Source organism: Primulina huaijiensis, chromosome 2 (assembly GCF_012295235.1).
Source record: "Primulina huaijiensis isolate GDHJ02 chromosome 2, ASM1229523v2, whole genome shotgun sequence".
Classification (NCBI taxonomy): domain Eukaryota; kingdom Viridiplantae; phylum Streptophyta; class Magnoliopsida; order Lamiales; family Gesneriaceae; genus Primulina; species Primulina huaijiensis.
This window is the reverse complement of record NC_133307.1, coordinates 6107257-6108999: the sequence shown is the minus strand read 5'-3', so window position 1 is coordinate 6108999 and position 1743 is coordinate 6107257. Positions and strand designations below refer to the sequence as shown.

The window sequence follows — 1743 nt, the reverse complement described above, 5'->3', positions numbered from 1 at the left end:
AAATGAATAAAAGAGTTTCAAACTTATAATATAATATAAGCTTGTATATATATATATATATTAATTAATTAATATTATAAACTGGGTACAATATATTTATTTGTAAATGAGAATATTAATTAATTAATAATAATAAATATTCTAGCGAAAAGGCTGGCAAACCGTTAATATAATTAATAAAAGACATTACACTTGAAGAACCGCGTACTGTCTCTTTCTCCTCACTTTCCTTTTCCTATATTCATTAATATTAATATTTATACATTTATTATTCCACAATATCAATCAATACTATAAATACCACATTCCTCTCTTCCAAGAATTCATACCAAATCCTATCCTAAGTTTCAAAGCGATTCATTTCTCCTAAAACATAAATGGCTTCTTACCATTGTTTCTATGCTCTTTTAGTTCTGTTTTCTGTATTCAATCTGTGTTTTGCTTCGAGAATTCTTGTGACACAAGACCAGCAGAACCAGATTCTTCGATACCACAAAGGTGCCCTTCTGCAAGGCACAATCTCCGTCAATCTGATATGGTACGGGAACTTCAAGCCAGCACAAAGGGCTATCGTCTCCGATTTCATTGCCTCCTTGTCGGATTCCGCCTCCACCCGAAGCAAGCCATCCGTGGCCACATGGTGGAAGGGAATCGACAAGTACTACCGCCTCGCCAATTCCAAGAACCCATCCTCACTGTCTCTCCGTTTGGGCAAGCAAATCCTCGACGACAAATACTCCCTCGGGAAATCTCTCTCGGAGAAACAGATCGTGCAGCTGGCTTCCAAGGGCGAGCGGAAGAACGCAATTAACGTCGTGTTGACGGCTTCTGATGTCACTGTAGCTGGATTCTGCGTAAACAGGTGCGGAACCCACGGATCCAAGAGCTCCATCGTGAAGGGGAAGAATCAGAAATTTGCCTACATTTGGGTGGGCAATTCAGAGACACAGTGCCCCGGCTACTGTGCTTGGCCCTTCCATCAGCCCATTTACGGCCCGCAGAACCCGCCATTGGGTTCCCCCAATAACGATGTAGGCATGGACGGAGTGGTGACTGTTCTATCCGGGCTTTTGGCCGGAACTGCCACGAACCCTTTCGGGAACGGGTTTTATCAAGGCCCGGCTACTGCTCCATTGGAAGCTGCTTCGGCTTGCCCCGGTGTGTATGGAAAAGGGGCCTACCCAGGCTACGCCGGAGACTTGCTTTTGGATCCGACCACCGGTGGTAGCTACAACGCTCATGGTGCGAGTGGCCGGAAATACCTTCTTCCGGCGATATATGACCCTTCCACTTCCAAGTGTTCCACTTTAGTTTGATTTATGCTTACAATATTTAGGGGTTAGAAGAAATGTAATTGGTAGAAGATAATGTCATACTAAATTCATTTATTTGTTCATTTTTCCCGAATACTAGAGTGAATTAATCGGGTTGCTTCATCAATACTTGTTATATTTTTTACCCTTCAAATCTTCTATCAATTTTTTGAGCAAGCAATATGCCTTGTTAATTTTAGATGTAATTTTGTGAAACGAACCTGAAAACAAATCTATTAGATGACCTACTCTACACACAACCTACGCCATTGATATACCTACAACCGAGCTACACATGGGTATAGATTGTTTCAATCCGAAGATCCCTGGATAAGTTAGTCCTCTACATTTAAATTATACTTCAAAAATACATTACGCAAGCAACAATCTGTACAGGCCTTGTGGGAGAAGAACCTCGGAGTTGTATTCA

At 41.5% G+C, this 1743-nt stretch overlaps 1 protein-coding gene across 1 annotated transcript; it reads left to right on the top strand.

The window, feature by feature from the left end:
• Positions 1-318: 318 nt before the first annotated feature.
• Positions 319-1440, top strand: LOC140965876 (protein PHOSPHATE-INDUCED 1-like). The gene has a single exon (XM_073426107.1). It carries the CDS (start codon positions 378-380, stop codon positions 1314-1316), a length of 939 nt encoding a protein of 312 aa, XP_073282208.1. The 5' UTR covers positions 319-377; the 3' UTR covers positions 1317-1440.
• The last annotated feature ends 303 nt before the right edge of the window (positions 1441-1743 follow it).

Bases quoted from the DNA above. Each gene is read 5' to 3' on its own strand.
- LOC140965876 (XM_073426107.1), top strand. From the start codon at position 378: ATGGCTTCTTACCATTGTTTCTATGCTCTTTTAGTTCTGTTTTCTGTA.